This window comes from Thunnus albacares, chromosome 7, assembly GCF_914725855.1.
Source record: "Thunnus albacares chromosome 7, fThuAlb1.1, whole genome shotgun sequence".
Lineage (NCBI taxonomy): Eukaryota > Metazoa > Chordata > Actinopteri > Scombriformes > Scombridae > Thunnus > Thunnus albacares.
The window spans coordinates 30172135-30193605 of NC_058112.1; the positions used below are offsets into that span (position 1 = coordinate 30172135).

The window sequence follows — 21471 nt, forward strand, 5'->3', positions numbered from 1 at the left end:
TGCAGCTATGGATGTGATAGATTTCTTACCGTTAGATCCTATCCTTTCTTCAGTACGAGCCATCTACAAGCAGCGCCAGAATGTGAAGAGAAATGAGAAGCAATGCAAACAGATTGCTTTGATAGTCCAAAAACTGGAGGAGATGTTGAAGTCTGTCGAAGAAAAGGATTCGAACCAAATATCTGAGAATTTGAACTCCGCTCTGTCTGAAGTCAAGCCTGTTCTGGATTCAGCTGATGAACTAATAAAGAAATGCACCGACGCCAACATGATGAAGGCCATGACCAAGGCCCAAAACTATCAAGAAGAATTCAACAACCTGAACAAACGGTTCAGTGATGTCTTACTGACTGTCTTTAATGCTATGCATGAACAGCTGGAGAAGGAGAAAAAGAAGATGGCTCAGAAGGAATCCAAAATGGACCAGAAGAAAGCTGAAATGGCTCAGAAGGAAGCCGAAATGGCTCAGAAGGAAGCCGAAATGGCTCAGAAGAAAGTCGAAATGGCTCCGAAGGAAGTCGAAATTGCTCCGAAGGAAGAAGAAATGGCTCAGATGGAAGCCAAAATGGCTCAGAATGAAGCCGAAATGGCTGAGAAGGAAGCCAAAATGTCTCAGAAGGAAGCTGAATTCTCTCAGAAGGAAGCCAAAATTGCTCAGATGGAGGCGGAAATGTTTAAGAAGGAAGCCAAAATGTCTGAGAAAGAAGCTGAAATGTCTCAGATGGAGGCCGAAATGGCTCAGATGGATCGCACCCTAGCTCTGCAGCAGGAGAGAATTCACAGTTTAAAGGCTAAAACTATGTTTATTCTGCTGTGCTGCTGTGCGGTCACTGTAACTGTATACATAAAGAAGTAAAAGAATGAATGAAATAATTGAAGCTAATGTAAATCAGTTCTTGATGATGATGTTGGTTTTTCTCACTTTTCTAACTTTTGTACAAGCTGATGATTAATTAATCTCTTTCCCTCTTTTTGCCCTTGAAACATTTATAATTTTCATTTTTCCTTGTTACTTATCTGACATTGAGACAAATGTGAAAGTGTGACGCCTGTGAAAAATAACACATATGATCACTGGTGGAAGAAGTTCTCAGATCCTTTACTGAAGTTAAAGATGTAAAAATACTCAAGTAACAAGTAAAAGTCCTTCATGAAAAATCCTACCACAATAAAAGTACATAAGTATTATGAGCTTGATGTAGTTAAAGTATTGCAGTAAAAGTAGTGATTTGGTCCCTCTGACTGATATATTATTATATATGACATTATTAGATTATTAATGCTTTTTGGTCCAGTGGTTCCCAACCTAGGGGTCGGGCCCCTCCAAAGGGTCAGCAGATAAATCTGAGGGGTCGTAAGATGATTAATGGGAGAGGAAAGAAGAAAAAACAAAGTTCTGATACACAAATCTGTTTTCAGTTTTTGGACTTTTTCTCTAATCTTTGATTTTTGCTGAAATATTGGATCATTTGAACATTTATTGAGATGAAACCATGTGAGAAGTTTAGAGACTAAACTATTGGTGTCATAATGATTTTTAAAGTATGAAGAGATGAGACACAGTCAACATGGCTCATTGCTGGTTTTCTGTTTTTTTTCCTGCCTCATTCTCAATAATTACTATATCATTTAATATCATTTAATATCATTTTGTCATTGATCAGTGCCTCACAAGCTAAGCAACAGTTACTCGTGTTATACGGCAGCTTTATCTACAGTTTTATTCGCTGTATGTTTTAGTTTCACAGCAAGCTGATTTTATCTTTCATGTGGGGTTATGTATCTTACTTTGATAATTGCTTCTAAATTAAAATATACTTTCTTATTCACAACTGGTAATTGTACTATTAAAATCAGAAACATTTTGAGAACTCCTCTTGTTTATGCCCTTTATCAATTTTGTGCAAAATAAAATTGTCAGAAAAATTGCTTCTGTGTTTTGTTTTGTTTTTTATGTGATCACTTGTTGGCAGGGTGGAAAATTATATTCACCTATAGGAGAAAAGTTATATTAAAGGACGGATTCCTAGTTTTTCAAGTGTGTCTTAAAACAACAGTCAGGAGCCCAAATGAACAGTGAAACCTGTTTTTCTTGCTGTAATCATTCCTCCTGTTCATACTGATCATTAGAAGATCCCTTCATAATGCACTTACAATGGAAGTGATGGGGGACAAAATCCACAGTCCTCCTTCTGTGCAAAAATGTATTTCAAAGTTTATCTGAAGCTAATATGAAGCTTCGGCATCCAAATGAGTCAAATCAAATAGATATCTTTCAACGTTACAGTCTTTTTAGTGCCAAAGTTCCTCTTTTTGTTACTATACTTCCACCTGCAGCTCAACAGGGAAACACTGTCTGAGGAAACACAAAGAGGAGAATTTGATGCTAAAAAGACTGTAAATGTGTCAGATATCCACTTGATATGACTAACTCAGACTGCTGAAGCCTCATATAAGCTTCACATCAACTTTTAAATGCATTTATGCACTACATGACTGTGTGGACACACTGTGGATTTTGTCCCCCATCATTAACATTGAAAGCACATTTGAAGGAGATCTTTTAATAGCCAGTATGAACAGGAGGAATGATTACAACGAGGAAAACCTCTTTCACTGTTCATATGGACACCTGACTGATGTTTTAAAACAGACTATCCTTTAAACCTCCAATAACTGATTATTTGTCCACTTGAGGGCAGCAGAAACAAATAGTGAACACAGCTTTGACAGAATATTAATAACTCAACTGGACGTGCTCAGTGCACTTTCTACACAGCTGAGTCTCCAACCAAAAAAAAAAAAAAAAAACAGTCTAAGCATTTGAACATTTTTTTTTAAATTTTATTTATTGGGATCATGTACAGTGTTAAACATAAATGTTACCATTTGATGGACTGCACTAGAGTTAGTTTAAAGCTAATTTTCATCTGCAGTCCCTTACAATTAAAACATATAACAGCACAATAACAAACAGTGCAAAGCAAAAAACACACAGGACACATAATGCAAAATACAAAGCTACACACAATAGCACATCACATACACCCACAGTGTCAACTAATAATAATGTAAGCTCTTCCAATTCAAAGCAAGATTATTTGCATTCATGAGAAGACCATGCGATTAAATTTAGAGTCAGTGGTTACAGAGCTGAGAAGCTTTTTAGCAGACTTGTTAATTTGATTCTAAATGTATTGATTGAACTGCAGCTCTTCATATCATCAGGTAGAACATTCCACTGAGTTGTGGCTTTCACACCGAAAGCTGACTGCCCAAATGCAGTGCGACGAAATGCTATGGTACAATCTATTATAGAGGATATTCTAGAGGATCTAATTGTCACGGGTATAGGAAGGACCCAATAGCAGCACAAATGACACTGGTTTAAACTCAGCAGTCTTTATTTCACACGATGTCAAGGAAATATTAGCACGGTCGGAGAAACACAGTTTTTGAACCCCGATCCTCCACTCCCACAGCGGACAAAGACCAGGGAACAGGCAGGCAGAACTCAGAGTCAGGGACAGAAGGCTGGTGGGTTTACCGGGGCAGAGACGAGGAGCGATGGTCGAAGACAAGCTGATCAGAAACCAGGAAGGCAGTCCAGTGAAGAGAGCAAGATGACTGAGCATAGTAGCGTAGACAATCTGACAAGGAGGGAGTGGGCCGAGGCAGCTTATATACAGGCTTGATTGCAGATGATGAGCAGGTGGGAGCGCCAGGTGAAGGTGGTTGAACTAATGAGGGGTGTGGCAGAGCAGAGAGTGAGACTGAATGATTGGATAATTCCCACAGCAACAGGTGAGGGGGAGAGCAGACTCTGACACTAATAGAACTTACTGAGTGAGTGTACACAAAGTAACATAGTTGAGGAGGGGCCAAACCATTTAAAATTTTATAAACTAGGCACAAATTTGAAAATAATCTAAAATTCTCAAAGTCAGTAAATTGTATTTCTCCAGTACCCTACAGTGTTGGAAATACATTGGCTTTTTGTCCAGAGGTTTTAGAGTTTGTTTGTATAAGGACTCAAGAGGTTTTATGGCTGTTTCTCCAGCATGCCCCCAACATGTGATGCAATAAGACATATGGGGAAGAATCATAGCTACATAAATATCTTGGCGGCGTCCAAAGAGAGACAGTTTCTAATATGTCTAAAATGTGCTAAGTTGTACTTTATGGTTTTAACCATTTTTTAAACATGTTTCTTAAAGTTCAAATTTGGATCCGATGTCACACCAAGATATTTAACATCAGTGACTCTGTCAATCCCTTCACCTTTGATGAGAATATCAGCGTTAGGAGGTTGTACCATGAGTTTAGATTGTTTACATTTAGACTCAGACATGATTGATCAAGCCAGTGAGTGATCCTCTACAACACAATTGTTAGCTTAGCAGTTGCTAACTCAGCTGTTTTTGCATATGTGTACACAATGGTGTCATCTGCATACATTTGCAGTTCTACCTCATGACACTGTTGAGGGAGATCATTAATATATAGGCTAAATAATAGGGGACCTAACACTGACCCTTGTGGAACACCCTTTGTGCACCTCATGTTACTGGACAGTGTGTCACAAACTTTGTATCATTTGTATCACATTGTATCCTATTAGAGAAATATAAGGACATCCATGCCAGTGCTCTAGATTAGAAGTTAAATTTAGAGAGTTTCAATATTAAAACATCATGATTGACTGTGTCGAATGCTTTACGCAGATCTAAAAATACAGCACCAACTACTCCTCCTTTGTCAAGTCTTGATTTAATTTGCTCTATTAAGTGTAAGGTAGCAGTTTCAGTGGAATGATTTGCTCTAAAGCCAGTATTGACCAAAATTGCTTGGATTAAGAAATGTTGTTCAAAGACAACTTTCTCAGCAACTTTTGGGAGTTAAAAATAGGCGCGACAATGGCACATTTCCAGTCATCAGGAAAGGAGCTGTGTTTGAAGGACAAGTTAATTAAATGAGCAATGGAGGGGGGAATATACACATTGTTAGTGCTAATTTTAGCAGTGGAGTGGTTCAGAATGTGTAATTTTACCAACAAAGTTAACTAAAAATGTACACTATTGTTCTGTTGTGACAACAGATTTATGTTCTCATCAAAAACAGACGACATATCATATGTTTTAAATGTCTTTCTTTTGTATTTTCTTGGTATACAGAAATATATAAAGTACAACAAAGCTTATAATCTGATACAGGTACAGATCAGTGCTGAATACTAGAAACATTCACAGATCTAAAAGTTTAGGTTCACATTAAAAAGTATTAATGCACGTATCAAATACATGACTTACACACTCTCATCTATGAGCACTACATACCAAAAATAGCCCACATAGCTGACTGTGTTAACACTGTTGTTGTTCTAATTACTTTTAGTATTTAAAAAGTTTAAAAAAAGTTACTTTAAGCTTGTTAGTCAATATATACGGTTCAGCTTCAAAACAAACAATTTGCATGATCCCCTGAAGAGGCCGGCAGCTGCTTCACTGAGAGAAGGCTCCGACTTTCTGGACCAGACGCTCTGAGAGCTCAACACTATGAGCAGAGTGTTCACCAGCATGGCTGCAGTCTGCCTTCACCGTGGAGGAAGACACGAAGGAGCCGACTGCTTTCTTCTGTTGATCCTCAGATATCTACTCAGGGAAGATTATTAACCACGTCTATAAATTCAAGGTCACATATCACTGTAGATCTACTACAAACATGTGCTGTGTTTGCAGAAAGCAAAGACCAGACATTCATGGATAAAATAATATCAACAGGTTTCATGTAAGGTCCCTCTAGACGTGTTTTGAGACATATAAAAATACTCAACTACTCTACTAAATAACTACTATTAACTAAAACTGTCAGAATTTAACCAAAAGCCTTTGATCCTGCTGTGAACCACAAGATTTAATGCCACAATAGAAGAAAAAATACTAACATAAATTAAGTGAGACTGAAAATCCTTATTGAAAGTTTGTTTTATTTCATTGTTCCTTATACAATAATTACAATTATGGAAAACACTTTAAGATAGAAGATAAGAAATACACAGACCTTTGAATGGTTTATAAGACACTATAGTTGTAAGTTGTAAAAGGACATTTTTAAAAGTTTATTTATGTACTTGTAGTGTCAACAATTATAACTTCTACTGTATTTTATATTATTACAGCTGTGTTTTACTATATTATCATTCATTATCTTTTGAAACACCAGTATCCAGATACCCACGTTTATCAGTTTAAGGGCTGCAACTAACAATTATTTTTATCAACACACTGCAACACATCTGCCCAAATCACTGAGTGAAAAACAGTTCCTCTGCAAAAAACAAATTATTACCCTCCATCCCCATCACAGCTGTATAAACTGCGGTGGTGGGTTGAGGCCTGGGGGCGAAATAAGGCATAGGGGTTTCTGCAGCAGAATAACAGACAGGGGCCATGGCACCAGAGTAAGATACAAGGGCCCAGTCGTCATCGTCATCCTCTTCCATATTGTAATCTTGAAACATCCTGCGCATCATGCTCCCCTGCTCCACCTGCAGAGCTCCGCAGAGGATGTGGAACGTGTCGTTGAGGCTTTCATTCACACTGTTGAACTCACCTTTGCACTTCAACAGGTTCAGGAATTTGGTCTTGGTGCATTTCCTGACCAGCTCCTGGGCTGTGGTCAGAGTCGTGCAGAGGTTCGAGAGAGCACTGTTCACATTTGGGGAGATCCTGTTCAGCCCTCCTTGTTGGATGGACTCCACCAGCTGTTCCAGGGCCCGGACTCTGTCAGCGAGGCGTTGGCAGCGTTTTTTATTGGCCTTCACCTCAGAAATCATCCACAAGATGCCCTTGCATAAGGTCAAGATTTTTCCTACATGTCTCATGGCCAACTGGAGAAAACACAGAAATGAAACATAATGAATCAAAGATAAAAGTAATCAATGATCAATGAATGCAAAATAAATCCTGTTGAATTGGGCCACAGAAGTAAAGCACGTATATATGTATATAAATATGAGCCTTATACTTTTACTTTATATGATGTAATTGTATTTTTCCGACACAAGAACAGTTCCTTTTGGTATACTGTCAATTTCTATATTTTGATGGCTACATTTTATGTCCACAAATGCAAATTTTCTAAATATCCACCTAGTTTGCTGCCTTTCCTTGCAGAAATTCAAATTCCCTTGCATTCTTTAAGCCAAATGAAGAACCACAAAGGTTCCATACTACTGTCTTGATACTCAGAACTCACTTGTGTAAATCTGTAATCTTTTTTTTTCATTTATTCTCCTCAGCAGGGCCATTTTTGCCTATTTGCATTGAGTGACTGCAGTGAGCCCCCTAACTACCAGGAGGCTGGTGGGTTTTTTTTTTCATGGACATGGGGCCCCCATATATGGCTAAATGTCTATATTTTATATAGCACTTTTATCCTATATTTTAATTTAACTCATCTGCCTGTCAGACTGATTTTGTTTACATTAGTTTATCATCAGTTATATAGTGTAGCGAAAGTTCCTGTTGGAAGAAATACTTTCAGTCCCGCCCCTCCCCACACTACACAGTGAGGAAAAAGTTGATGAGAGCAGATGTAGAGAAGAGTGTGGAGAGAGAGAGAAACTATGTGGATATTAAAAAGTGTAAAAAGTTGATAAATGTGTATGTAAAACCGAGTCTTGTGGGCAATTAATTTTTAATCAATTAATTTTTCAGTAGCTAACTCCTGTGGTCAGCATGAGACAGTTAACATGTAGTACTACAGACAGAGTGTGTATGTTCAATGCAGAAATATGTGAGCTACATCTATTACATTTTACTGCTTTGAGATATTACTGTGTTCACTATAAGTTGTACTTAAGTATTCTGAATTGCTAATTGAGTACTTTTGCACTGGGTCATAATGGTGTTAATGTGCATGGCAGCATAACACTTCCAGTTTCATGCTGTTAGTGTGATAAACAATTTTGTATAATGGGATAATATAGAAGTGGAAGCACTTAAATCTTACTTCTATTATAAAAAAAAATCAGGAGTAAGAAATGAATACTGTGTATTGTACCTCAGTCCGTGGTTAAAATACAATAAATGTTATTTCTAAAAAGTTAAAATGGTTAAAATGTGTAATCATTATTCATGATTGATGTTGAAAAGAGGAGAAACACAGTTCATAAAAGAAGCTACTGTACAGTTAAAACTATTGAACTCATTTAATTGCTATAATGTTATATTGGCATATTGATATTTAATGTGTTGATGTAATATGGCTATAGATAATAGAGACTTAACCTGAAATAATTGCCCTGTTGTTATATAGGCTTGGTTTTTGAGACTCCCCAAAGACACCATGCCTTGGACCTTGGATTCTGGATCTACTCCCTGATGAAGGGGATGGTGAACCACCATTTGTACTTCATCTACCCAGGGGAAGACACCTTTCCTTCATCCCTTTAAGTGGTGACACCGGTGCAGTAGGGCCCTTTGCTTTTATTACCAGTTGCACCCAGAACTCTCAGAATTAAGAACAGATCCAAAACTGACAAAATCCAATGATCCTGTCTGTCTTGTCTTTATAATGAAAGTATGATCTGATGCTATTCCATCAGGAAGTCATCTTAACTCAACTTCCCAGAAGGACAGGAGAGGCGGAGTTTGCTGAAAATCTTTCTAACTTCCCAGAAGTGACGATCAGACAGTACTCCCCACATTCCACAGAGATATTAAATCAGATGTGGTTTCATGAGCTCAAATACAATTATTAATTTCTACCATTCTTGCTTTCTGCTGACTATGAAATCATTTGAGGAAAAAGTGTTATTATCATTATCTGCATTTGTATCACCATCCTTTCCTGTCTTATATACTTGTGCACCAAAAAACACAGCATGCACAGTCCTCCCACACTCTATTTGTGTTGACACATCTATAAAAAGATAATTGTTTTTAATGTGATTAAATTTGTATTAATTATGTGCAATTCTGTCAGCTGCCTACAAAAACACCCTGTAACACCTGTCTGCAACTGTCTAAACATCTTGCGTATATGTGTTAGTAAATTTCCAGATCTGACATATCAGTCAGTTTGCAAACTAAGATATTTGTCTATAACATCAATATTATTATAATTTATTTTTATTATGACTAGTAGTAGTAATAGTAGTTGTTCTTACCTCCATATTTGTGTCAGTTTTCACCTTTTGTGTCAGTTTTCAGCGATTGATCAAACCTCCAGCTGTGAAAGGAAATGGATCTAATTTTATTAATGTTCTTGATATACTGTATGACCATATAAACTCCATATAAACATACTTCATGTAGAGATTATGAATACTACTACCATAATAGTACTTTTTAAAATAATCTAAATCTTGCAGAAGTTTACCTGTAGGTGGATAATGTTGTTAAGTGGTCTGTTGGATCCAGGTGTGCAGACTGAAGAAAATGAAACAAAAGCTGTGCTCTTATACTCTTCTGCTGCCTGTAACGTCTCTGTTCCCCTCTGAGGCATCTGTGGCATCTCGTATGTGCTGCCACAGTATTGTCACAGTATGCAATGTATACTATTTATTGGCAGTTATAACGTCTCTTTAAGACATACATTTTATTATCACAACTGTGTTTTGCTATATTGTCATTCATTATCTGTTTATACAGCAGTTTCCATTTATAGATGCCTTTGAAATGGCTTTCAATGTACTTACACACAACAATGTTCAGGAATTCACAGGGACATACAGCTAAACAAAGGACAGCAAAGTTGAACAAAGATCAGTAAGCATAAACATATGACAATTAACATGTCTCGTCTGTCAACATGTCTCTTCACTCAGGTGTTTTCCCACAGGCCCTGAAAACTGCCGTCATCAAGCCACTCTTAAAAAAGAACAATCTTGACACTCACTAATGAACAATTATAGGCCCATATAAAACCTCCCATTTTTGAGTAAAATCACTGAAAAAGTTGTTTTTTAACAGCTGAACAACTTCCTGATACTAAACAACTGTTTTATTGTCTTCCAGTCAGGATCTCTGAGACTGAGACTGCTCTTGTTAAGGTTTTCACTAACATCCACTTGAACACAAACAGTGACAGAATTTCAGTCTTGGTATTACCGGATCTCAGTACTGCATTTGACACGGCCGACCACAACATATTACTAGACAGACTGGAAAACTGGGTGGGACTTTCTGGCACAGTACTAAACTGGTTTGAATCCTACTTAAAGGACACGGACTATTTTGTGTCTATAGGTAATTACAAATCTGAGCAGACAAAAATGATATGCGGAGTTCCCCAAGGCACCATTCTGGGGCCTCTTCTGTTCAACATCTACATGCTTCCACTAGCTCAGATTATAGAAAACAACAAAATATGTTGTGACAGTTATGCAGATGACACACAAATTTATATCACCAGGGGACTGTGGTCCAATACAAGTGCTGAGTAAGTGCATTGAACAAATCAATGATTGGATGTGCCAGAATTTTCTTCAATTAAACAAAGATAAAACTGAAGTAATTGTTTTTGGAGCCAAGGAAGAACAATTAAAAGTCAACACTAGGCTTCAGTCAATAATGTTTAAAACCACAAACCAAGCCAGAAATCTTGGTGTAGTCATGGATTCAGACTTGAATTTGACAGCCACATTAAGACAATTACAAAGTCAGCCTACTATCACCTGAAGAATATATCAAGAATTACAGGACTTAGATCTCAGCAGGATTTGGAAAAACTTGTCCATTTATCTCCAGTAAACTAGACTACTGTAACGCTGTCTCAAAAAGCTAGAAACAGTCCTGCTGCTCAGTCCTAGTCTGGTATACAAGTACAAGTACCTCAAAATTGTACTTAAGTACAGTACTTGAGTCAATCTACTGAGTAACTTTGCACTACTCTTCATAATGCACTTACAATGTAAGTAATGGGGGACAAAATCCAATGATCCTGTCTGTCTTGTCTTTATAATGAAAGTATGATCTGATGCTATTCCATCGGGAAGTCATCTTAACTCACCTTCAGAAGGACAGGAGGGGCGGAGTTAGCTGAAAATCTTTCTAACTTCCCACAAGTGACGATCAGACAGTACTGCCCACATTCCACAGAGATATGAAATCAGATGTGGTTTCATGAGCTCAAATACAATAATTAATAAAAAAAATTAATAAAAGGAGACGGAGAGAAACTCGTAAAGAAAACCTGCTAGCGAGCAAGTTAGGTTCTCAGAGTCAGTTACCATCATGGTAACTGACCCAGAGTTTAAGTTATCTCTCTTTCTGGAACTGAAAGCCCAGAGTTTCACTCATCTCAGGGTGAACAAACTCAGAGTTTTCACTAAACCTGCTTTCTGGAATACAGCCCTGATGGAGCAAACAGACTCAAAACCGACAAAGAACAACACAGCCTCAACATGCTCTTCAACTATGCTCTTACATCACTCAAGAATTTGATTTAACTATTGATAAATTAGTTGTGACACCAAGATAAGAGACAGGTATTGTTAATTGCAATAATGCATGAAGATTTCTGAAATGATACAGTAACTCTTCTCCCCACCTGTCTAATACACAAACACATTCACAAAAACCTACCAACAAATGATAAAGACAGTGATATAGTAAGTGCAAATGCTATCTCAGGGAGAACAGTGGTTGTCTAACCTGCTGAAATGCCTGCACCGTGTGTTCAGTGATGACCTGTGTTCTTTCTGTTTGACTGGTATATAAATATAGATCAAACGGACAACAACATGCAATGTCTTTTATAGAGGTCAAAGAGTTACTACACGCTTGATAACATATCACTGTAGATAACTGGGTCAAACTATTCACTGTGTTCTAGTTTGGTCACTCATGTACGGGAAAAAACTCATTTACAAAAAACAGTCAGACGGGTCAAAGTGAACCACAAAGAAAGACAAACTAACACTAAAAACACAGATTCAAGAAGACATTAGCCGAACCGATATATAAAAAGGAAAACAATACTAATACAAAGTGAGCCACTAATAAAAGAGCAATCACAGCTGATGCACTTAAAACAAGAAGAACTTAGAATACATTAGAGCTTAGAGATATAGCAAAGCTGAAATAGGGGTGTGTAGGTGTCTGTGTTTGACACATACAGAAGGAGAGACAAAGTAAACAAACTGCTGTAGCTACAAGTCATGGGCAGACAGTGAGTTGTTAGCAGTGGTATTGAAGAGTAAGAAGATGACATCTGCAGATATGTTTACATGCTGTTTCATGTGCTGCAGTTGAGCAGCTAATTGGCTATCTAGCTGCTAACTGATGTTAGCGGTGAGTGTTTGTTTGGCAGCTCGTTCAACAACTTTGTTCTTTTAAATTACAGCTGAAGACTTTTATGTTTGTCGCTGCCTTTTATTAAACCAAATTTGAGGCTTAATATCTTACACTGCAGTGTAACTTTTATTCTCCTGTTTTATGTCTTATTTACTGTCTTATTTACTTTTCAGATCAATATTTTACACGTAAAACATTTGATCAATTTGTTATATATATGTTATAAATTAGACTATTCAACAGTATAATGTGTTGAAAGCATTAAAATGTTTTAGTGAAGAAAGCTGAAAGTACAGAGACTGACTGACAAACGTTTGTCTGCTCTGAACATGAACTCTGTACTTTGTGGTGTTTCAAGAGGAAAACTGCCTCAAATAAACTCTCATTTTAGTTTCACATTTTCTCCACAAAGCTTTGAATGAGATCCTGAGATGAAGACAGAAGAAAACACTTTGCTCACTGTTGAAATAATAACTTTATTGATTATGTAAAGCTTCAGATTGTTCACACATCTGATCAGTAAAGTCTGTTAAATGACTCTTGTTCAATGATTTCATGTACAGATTCACTTCATCCACACAATCAGTTAGTTTAACCAGAATTGTACAAGAACATAATAAATGATTATTATCATGGTAATTACAGTTTGATTGTACATTTCTTTATGAATTTACAAAGTGATGAGAACAAAATATCTATGATGAAGGAAGTTCTGCTGTTTTTTCTGTTTAAGATGCTGAAGTGGAATAGAAACAACAGCACACAAATACATCAATACAAACATGAAACTAACATTTAGAACAAAGAGAAGACACATTTTCATCTGAAGAAACGTCAGTGAAGGTTAAAAACATCATCATGAGCAGTGATAGCCTCCATGGATAAAAACACACAGCAAAAAGTGACATTTAAAGAAACTGAAAACATTAAAAGAACAACAAATGAAAAGAAAATAAGTGTTGACAATCCCAGTTTGATTGACAGCTGATCTCTGTGCAGTTCAGAAACACCACAGCAACGAGCTCTCAGAAACAATGGAGACAAAAACATGAAGAATTACAACAGAATCTGACACATGAAGTCTGAAATGACTTCTGTCTATTTGAGTTTACACAACTCAGCTGTGTCTCCATAATTATAACAAAGCTGAAGTCCAGCATAGAGAGGCTGAGTGAATGTGGTCTGGACTCTGTGGAGGAGAGTCATGGTTTCAGAGACGCTGTAGAAGGACAGAATACCTGCTCTGTGATCCAGGTACACTCCTACTCTGGAGGAACCAGGACCTGAGACGGGAGTTCTGATGCTGTTGAACCAAAATATATAACTGTTAATGTTACAATCTAACATCCAAGATTTGTCATTAAATCCAAATCCACATTCCTTCAAGTTTCCTGCTCTGCTGATATTCTTGTATGCGACTGCTACACGAACTCCATCCCCTCTCCACTCCACCTCCCAGTAACAACGTCCAGTCAGACTCTCTCTACTCAGGACCTGAACATTATAAATGAATCTGTCTGGGTGATGAGAAGACTGTGGTCGACTCATGTATGTTGCTTTTCTGTTCCCCTCAGATATTAACAGACGTGTGTTTGTTGTGTTTGGATCCAGTGTGATTTCACGTGAATATTTTAAGAATCCAGCTCTGGTCTTGGGTTCTGCTTCTGACAGTAAGACGTTCACTTCAGTCACTGTCAGTGAGATGTTTGTCCATTTCTGTCTCAGGATGTCTTGTAGTTGATCTCTGAGCTCTGACACAGCTGCTGTCACATCCTCAAAATATCTCAGAGGACGGATATTGATGCTGGATGAGTCTGTAGATGCACTGAGTTGTGACAGTGAGGGGTAGTTGTGTAGAAACTGGATGTGATCCTCTGTGTGTGAGAGCTGCTTCAGTTCAGCATCTTTCCTCTTCAGCTCAGTGATCTCCTGCTCCAGCTTCTCCTGAAGCTCTTTGACTCGACTCACTTCAGTTTCCTGCTGGGATCTGATCTGCTGCTTCACATCAGAGCTTCTTTTCTGGATGAGACGGATCAGCTCAGTGAAGATCTTCTCACTGTCCTTCACTGCTTTATCAGCAGAGCGACTGACGGCCTTCATCCTCTGTTGAAGCAGCTTCACATCTTTCTCTCTGTCCTGGATTCTCTGCTGGATGTTTTGTCGACTCACCTCGAGCTCTCTCTGCCTCTCAGTCCTTTCTGCTGCAGCTGAGACTGTGTCGTGGCCTTTATGTTCATCCACAGAGCAGAGATAACAGATACTCTGCTGATCAGTACGGCAGAACATCTTCATCACCTCATCATGACGAGAGCAGATGTTCTCCTGGAGCTTCTCCGAGGGGTCGACCAGCTTGTGTTTCTTTAAAGGAGCTGCATCATAATGAGGCTGCAGGTGTTTCTCACAGTAAGAGGCCAGACACACCAGACAGGACTTGAGGGCTTTCAGCTTCCTCCCAGTGCAGACATCACAGGCCACATCTTCAGGTCCAGCATAGCAGTGATCAGCAGGAGCAGCTTGGAGTCCAGTCTTCTTCAGCTGCTCCACTAAAGCTGCTAACATGGTGTTTTTCCCCAGGACAGGCCTCAGTGCAAAGGTCTGTCTGCACTGAGGGCAGCTGTAGATCTTCCTCTGATCCTCTTCATCCCAGAAGCCTTTAATACAGCTCATGCAGTAGCTGTGTCCACAGGGAATAGCCACCGGATCCTTCAGTAAATCCAGACAGATGGAACAAGAGAAGGTTTCTCGGTCCAGCTGATCTCCTTTCTGCGCCATTTCAGCTCTCGGTGGCAATGACTGTCTGAGTTTCACTTCCTGAGAAATGAAACAAGTTTGAACTTTGATCTGGACAACACGTGTTTCTGCAATAAATGGAGCCTGATAGCTCTTGTGCTACATCACATGTTGGTTACACCCATCCTCAAACTGTAGATCTGAAGGGGAGGGAACAAGGAAATATGAGCACAGAGTGGAGCTTGTTGTGTTTGAGATCAGGAAGAAGAGGGGGGGCTTATCAAGCGCTGATTCATTCCAGGTAGAGAAGCAGTTTTAAAGGGATACTGGCTGCTTTTCATTTGGCTAACGTGGCTCCTCGATTTTCTGACTCACATCTCAGCTCCTCCCAGCGAGAACGGAGGAATTTAATTCACCAAAAGGGACGTCCTCACTCACTCTTATATTATTATCATGTATATTGAGCCTATCATCTATACCTGTACCTACTGTATATACTTATACTATACTATAGTTCACACATCATGGCTGCAGCTGTTATGTGGAGCGGAGTAGGTGGTTCCAGATGCAGGAGACCGTAGGCAGAGTGAGGCTGAAGAATAACTGAAGAATAACTTCTTTATTTAAGCCCAAGTGCAGGCAGAGCAAAACTGAACTGAGTAGAACTGAAGTAAACTATATAGAACAAAGGAGAGCAGAGCAAAGGATCCAACAAAACTGGACTGAAAACCAGGACTTAAATACAAAAACAACAAGGAACAGGTGGCAAGACACAAGGGCAGGCGAGGAGCTGATTGGCTGGGGATGACACAAGGAGCAGGACTAACGAGACTGATGCAGGACAGGTATGGAGCACAGGAACACAGAAGGGAAACACAGAGCAAACCCAAAAAACCCAGTAAACACAATATAACCATGCACAAACCATCCCAGAACTCGTATGAATACAACTTAAATAAGTGCACAAATCACAACGAGCACACACAGCAAAATAAACTCCAGCATTATAGCTGTTGACAAAACCATGAATAAATCAGTCTATAAAACAGAGTGGCTGTATATTAAGGCTGCATGAAACAACATAAATTGAATGAAAAGAAAAATGCAGCTCTGACTAACATAGCTAGTGTTTAGTTCACTTTAGCATTTAGTTCCTATGAGAGTCGATGTAGCCAGCAACAGTATCTCAAGTAGTCCTTAAATATAATCTGCAACCTCTCTTATCTGTCCTTCTTCCCACTCAGTCCAGTCTTAAACAGGCAGAAAAGCCTGATGGCAACTGGTGGAGTGGTGGAGGGACACAGAGCCAGACTGGGACAGAACCATAACAGCAGCTGTTGTACTACTGGACTTCTTTTATATAATTCACTTACACAATCTAAGGTATTGAAAGGTATAAATTGCATATAGTTTGTTTAACATCACCACTCTAATTTCTCTAATCTCTTTCTTTAATTTCATTTATTTTTTCAAGCTTAACTGTATTACAGTACATTTACAGCAACATGTTGCTATTACAACCTTTACTCCAGCTAATGAGCAAAAATTGAATAAAACAGATCAAACAGAAAACTAAAAACTTTACAGTGCAGTGAGAGATATGAATAAATGTCCCCAAATGTAACATCCTAAAAGAATAATACTACAAATTTTCAGAAATTTTCACTCTTCTTGACCCTCATATCAGTCAACTGTTGTTAAAATCAAGTTTGACTGGTATATACATATAGAAACAACAAATGGACAACAACATGCAATGTCTTTATATGAGTCAAACAGTTTCTGTAAACAAGGACGCCAGTAGTACAAAGGTGTGCAAGAGTGAAAATAATGAATTATTTTATATACATATGGTAAGTGTCTGCTTACAACTACAATGTGTTATAAACCATTTATTACCTGTTTATTTACTGCTTATAACATATGTAAGCATTAACAAATTATGCACATAAAATACCTCCATTTCTGCCTTTTTCTTTTGGTTGAATGATTATGAAATAGTTTATTTGTGCTTACGGCAATAGTGGAAGAAGTACTCAGATCCTTTACTTAAGTAAAGGTATCAATACCACAATGTAAAATTACTTCATTACAAGTAAAGTCTGGATTTAAAAAAACGTACTTAAGTAAAAGTACATAAGTATTACCAGGTAAATTAAATTGAAGTACTTACAGACATACAATGCAAGATTTGTCGGTTGCTTGTTTCACAGCAGTTAGCCTACATACTAAAGCACAAATAAAGAAGCCCACACCTCCACACAACCCTGCAGGAAGGTGCCGCATTGCTGGACTTTGTGTGAATGCAGAGTTTCATCCTGTCTGCTGTGGCCTCTCTGCTCTGCGTGTGTGTAGCTCAGCCCCGCCCTCGGTCAACAGACACACAGACCTGCAGCTCTTTATACATCCATGACACAGAGACAGAGAGCAGAGCGGAGCAGAGAAAAGAGACGGAGACAGCCATGTAACCTGGTCGATACGCTATGAGTCCTAACTGACATGCATTTTGGCAAAGTCCATTCTGTTTTTTTGTGTCTCCCTCTTAAAAGTTGGGTCTTCCTGGGTCTTCTACCGTCATTCAGACAGTCAGCGGACAGCGCAACTTGAAACTATTCTCCTTGAACTTGAATATCAGCTTGGATCTGTATTGAAGTTTTCCTTGGTTCTTTCTCAATCATTCAATCCTTCTGTTCAATCTCTGGCCAATTTTCCTCTTGCCACCACATCCAGAGATGTTGGCTACAGTTCCATGGGCCTTAAACTTCTTAATAATATTGGCAACAGTGGTCACAAGAACATCAGGCTCTTTGGAGATAGTCTTGTAACCTTTACGTTGACCATGCTTGGCTGTTACTTTTTTTCTAATATCTTCAGACCACTCTCTAGTTTTCCTTCTGTTTTCCATGTTCAATGTGATGCACACAGCGGCACAAAACAGCAGAGTGAGTCATTTTCTCCTTTTAAACTGGCTGCATGAGTGATTATAAGACTGAAAACACCTGTGATACTAATTAAAACACAATAGTCTGCTTAAACTATCACTACCAATCAGTTATTTCTAACAAATTCTAAAGGGTACCAATAATTTTGTTGAACATAGACATAGACATAGACATAGATTGAAACATAGACATGCATTGATAGTAAAATATCTTTTAATTTCAACACTGTTCAGTATGAATGGTGCATTATTTTAATAAAATGCAAGGGTACCAATACTTCTGTCCACGCCTGTGTATGTGCACATCATGTTAATATGTGCCATTTACTGGCTGTAGACATTTTCATTCATTATTTCATATTTTATAAAAGCACATGTAGGCTTCTCCTCAGGTACACCTGCACACAGTTTTTCAGGTACTTGGCTGGTGGGTTGTTCATGCATCTTGGAGAAGGGTTAATACCTTTTACAGGCACTTTTCTACTGTGGTAGGTAAAGTATCAGAAATGCTCCAACCCTGCAGCAGGAACCTGAGGATAAAGTCATGGCTGCAGTCAGCTTCCACTGTGTAGTTTTTCCTGTTGATCCTCAGATATCAACGCGTGAGGTCACATTACTACACGCTTGATAACATATCACTGTAGATAACTGTGTCAAAACTATTCACTGTGTTCTAGTTTTGTCACCCATGTATGGGAAAAAAACTCATTTACAAAAAAAAACAGGCAGGTGAAAGTGAACCACAACTGTTGTTAGTGGTGAATGTTTGGTGACTTGTTCAACAAGCTAAGCTGCAGCACAAGACGTGTGTTCATATTTGTAAGTTAGATCAGAAAGAGACAAAGCTAATGTGGTTTGCTGTTCAGAGTCTGTGGCTCTTGTGTTGTGGAGCAGGATGCTATCAGGTTCAGTGTGACCGTCTGCTCTAGTGATGATACAATGACATGATATCGCTTTATGCAAAGATTTAATTTGCTGTATCGAAATAAGGACTCCAGCTACATAAATGGATGAACAGTATTTAATGGAAATAATGTAAAGGGGGACACCATCATGAAATCAAAGAATTTAAAATATAAATTTCTCCCCTTTGCTTTTTTTCTCAGAACACAGGACAAGTGATTTACAGAGCAGATATGTTGCTGTAGTAGACAAACAATTGCTGTTTAATTTCAGTTGGACTTTAAAGACCTTGTAGTTATATTGTACAGTATGTAGTATTGCAATTTACGCACTGTCCACATTATAAGGTACCATTCTGAGAAGTAAGCCAGCCTGAACGATCATGTTTCTGGAAAGGAGTCTCGTAGAGAGGGCGACCCTCTTTAAGGTTCCAAATCCAATTATATCAGATCTGGATCACTTACATATGTGGTCCTATCTGATTTATATCTAGTCTCTGGCTATGCGACCGCTGTCAGAATGGTCAGATCAGACTCTATGTGGTTTTCTTAACGTCTCATTTCTCTGCATTTATCGCCTGTTGTCATCATTCAGTTTTGGCACCTCACAAATCTGTAAAAATTAATATGGAGGAGAGCAACAACAGCAGTTTAGGACCTCAACAGTATTCACACCGGAGCCGGATACATGCCACTGATGAACATGAATCTGGACCAACAACACAAAAAGATCAGATCTGACTAAAAAATCAGAATTGAGCATTAAGGCCTGTGATGAGAACAAAGCCTATGATACAGGATGTGAGAATGATGAATATAATTTCTGTCATTTTTCTTTTAACCTCTGACGACAAAATGTACTTTCTGTTAGCTGAACCTGACATGGTACGATCTAAAACTGTGCACACATGCCGGCTGTTCTGAGGAAAACATCACAAATTGTTCACATGATCATCTAATGGCAACGTTTATTTATATTGTGTAAAGAAAAACAAGCACACAGATACAATACCAGAAAGAAAAGTCACCACAGTTTATCAGTATAATTTGTGGCTCCACTTCTATCATACAAACAGATTTTGTGGTGTTTTTTTACACAGATCTGTTGGCGTTGGCTTCATTCTGGCCTGTTTCTAAACATCCAGAGGACACTGAGCGTGTCAGCAGCGAGGTTTCTCGTTCTCAGTGCCGGTCTTGGTGATGAAGAGTCTTTTGAGGAAGAGGAGCTGCAGGTACCCGGAGGTGACGATGAGGAGGCTGAGGGCCACCGACCACCAGGTGACGTACTGCGAGTTGGACTGCAGCAGGAAGAAGTCGGCGCTCTTCATCATGCGGTCGAAGGCGTAGTGGCGGATCGTGTGGAAAACGTAGAGCTCCACCTTGTGAGTCGAATCCTGCAACATCAGAACAGACACATCCAATAAAATACTACAAACATTAATACTGTTACTGTCATAACTATTACAAATACTACTACCACCATTACTACTCACACTCATTACTGCTACTGTCCTTTCTTTAACCTAATAACACAAAAAATAGAAGTACCTTTACTATCATTACTCTTTATTATTATTGCAAATTGAGCCCAAATACATCAGTATTGTAAATTTATCTACAGATTTGATCAGATATCTTGTTATCTGTGTCTCCATTCAAGTTAATTGTTCAACTGTTCAATGTCCTGCTCGCTACATATTTTGGTCACAAATTTAAGATTAAAATGTTTTAAATATTTAAGCACATGTATTACGTATGTGAATATATATGTTTGTTTGTTTTTTTTTTTTAACTTTTATTTACTTTTGATTTACATAATCACATGAAATTCTATTTTTCTTCCCATAGAACCCAGGAAGTGTAGTTGTTGTGAATGTAACAGTTAATGGGGATCCAAATAAATAAACACATTTTAAGAACCAGATTTAAGCTATTTTTATCAATATTTATGTATTTATGTAAAAATATCGACCGATATAAAAAACAATGGGCCAATATATTTAATAAACATTGAAATATCAACATGGACCTAAAAGAAATCCTGTATTGTTTGTTCTCTAATTGCAACACAACCCATACTGCTAGCACTGTAATTACTTTTATATACACAGTACTTCTAATACTTCTAAAAACACTACTACTACTATGATTACTATCACATTTACTATCACAACAACACCATCATCAGAAACTTCTATTACTGCTATTACTATTAAAACAATCACTACTACCACTTTTACCAAAACTAAAACTATAATTTCTCAATTAAACAAAGATAAAACTGAAGTAATTGTTTTTGGAGTCAAGGAAGAGCAATTAAAAATCAGCACTCAGCTTCAATTGATAATGTTAAAAACCACAAACCAAGCCAGAAATCTTGGTGTAGTCATGGACTCAGACCTGAATTTCAACAGCTACATTAAGACAAATATTAAAAAAAGAAAACTAAGTATATTTATTAAATTACTGTACTTGAGTATTTCCATTTGATGCTACTTTATACTTCCACTACATTTCAGAGGGAAATATTGTACTTTCTACTCCACTACATTTATTTGACAGCTTTAATTACCTATCAGATCAATATTTCACACAT

The 21471-nt window shown here is 38.0% G+C and overlaps 2 protein-coding genes and 1 long non-coding RNA gene across 3 annotated transcripts; 1 reads left to right on the plus strand and 2 right to left on the minus strand.

Annotated features, from left to right (window-relative positions):
- Nucleotides 1-3346: 3346 nt before the first annotated feature.
- LOC122985223 lies at nucleotides 3347-15681 on the plus strand. Its single transcript, XR_006404073.1, has 3 exons — nucleotides 3347-3609; nucleotides 7603-7606; nucleotides 15667-15681. It is a non-coding gene; the product is annotated as an uncharacterized LOC122985223 (long non-coding RNA).
- Nucleotides 13401-15129, minus strand: LOC122985863 (tripartite motif-containing protein 16-like). The gene has a single exon (XM_044356842.1). It carries the CDS (start codon nucleotides 15072-15074, stop codon nucleotides 13401-13403), a length of 1674 nt encoding a protein of 557 aa, XP_044212777.1. The 5' UTR covers nucleotides 15075-15129.
- Nucleotides 15682-19866: 4185 nt separating the features above from the next.
- On the minus strand, nucleotides 19867-20394 carry LOC122986473 (transmembrane emp24 domain-containing protein 6-like). Its single transcript, XM_044357758.1, has 2 exons — nucleotides 20369-20394; nucleotides 19867-20269 (listed from the first exon to the last, which is right to left on the minus strand). Exons 1-2 carry the CDS (start codon nucleotides 20372-20374, stop codon nucleotides 20036-20038), a joined length of 240 nt encoding a protein of 79 aa, XP_044213693.1. The 5' UTR covers nucleotides 20375-20394; the 3' UTR covers nucleotides 19867-20035.
- Nucleotides 20395-21471: the final 1077 nt, after the last annotated feature.